Source organism: Egretta garzetta, unplaced genomic scaffold (genome assembly GCF_000687185.1).
Source record: "Egretta garzetta isolate BGI_Z169 unplaced genomic scaffold, ASM68718v1 scaffold587, whole genome shotgun sequence".
NCBI classification, from domain to species: domain Eukaryota; kingdom Metazoa; phylum Chordata; class Aves; order Pelecaniformes; family Ardeidae; genus Egretta; species Egretta garzetta.
The window spans coordinates 12,534-13,428 of record NW_009260137.1 but is presented as its reverse complement, the minus strand read 5'-3'; the positions used below and the strand labels follow the sequence as shown (position 1 = coordinate 13,428).

At 60.0% G+C, this 895-nt stretch overlaps 1 protein-coding gene across 1 annotated transcript in view; it reads right to left on the bottom strand.

Moving 5' to 3' along the window:
* Positions 1-6: 6 nt before the first annotated feature.
* The window catches only part of LOC104128811 (guanylate-binding protein 1-like), a gene marked incomplete at its 3' end in the record, with an annotated part of 5,998 nt that continues 5,109 nt past the window's right edge, over positions 7-895 (bottom strand). The window contains exons 6-8 of the mRNA XM_035897087.1: positions 758-889; positions 252-464; positions 7-123 (exon numbers count right to left, since the gene is read on the bottom strand). Coding sequence (XP_035752980.1) covers positions 7-123; positions 252-464; positions 758-889 — 462 coding nt within the window. The remainder of the gene's footprint in view (positions 124-251; positions 465-757; positions 890-895) is intronic.

The following is an 895-nucleotide window of genomic DNA, read 5'->3' as shown; positions in this document are numbered from 1 at the left end:
TCCTCCAGCCCACAAGGTGCTTTTCAGCTCCCTCTCCTTCTCCGTCAGTGAGCGGTCTGTGTTGAGGATGCTTTTGGCCAGAGCCTCATGGCTTTGCAGGAACTCCTGAAGGACAGCATCAGCCTGTGGGACCACAGGTAAAAGAGGAGTCAGGAGGAGAAAGAGCAGCTGGGGAGAACTGCTTTCTTGGGGGAAGGGGAATGGGACGTGGAGCCTCCTTGTCCTCAAAGGGGACCTGCTCTCCTTCCTACCTTCACCCCCTTGCCAGGCAGTTCCCGGTATTTCTCCACCACTGCCTGCTCGTCTCCTCTGAACAGCTCATAACCCCCAGGCACGCTGTAGGCACCCTCACAGATTTGTCTCTCCATGTCTTGGGAGAGGTCTCTGAGAGCAGCCTTGCACTTGTCCCAGGACGCCTGCTCATTGTCCCTGAAGAACTTCTCCTTGACTGCCTCTACCTGGTGCTGTTGGGGAAGATGCAGAGGGAAGGCATCAGCCCGGGCGGAGCTGCATCCACCACTCTCAGGGCAAGCAAAACTCAAGGCAGCTTGACACAGACACGGGGCTCTCCAGGCTGGGGGGTACCCAGCTGGGAGGTGACAGATGGGGAGGGCATTCTGTGCCCACGGCCATCTCTGGAGCAAGGCGCACCAGAGCAGAGAGCATGCCAGGGACCAGGGGCTTCGTGCTATTTGCCCAAAGCTGAGGGGGCGATGGTGTCCCTGGGGGGATCCTGGCTGCGCTGGGGAGCACCTACTATCAGCTCTGCCTGGAATTCCCAGATGTCATCCTTGAATGCCCGTGCCATGAACAGCTCCAGCGCCTCCCGCTCGCACTGGGCGTGCAGCTCCAGCAGCTCCCCAACAGTCTCCGTTGGCAGCTTCGCCCGCTGCCC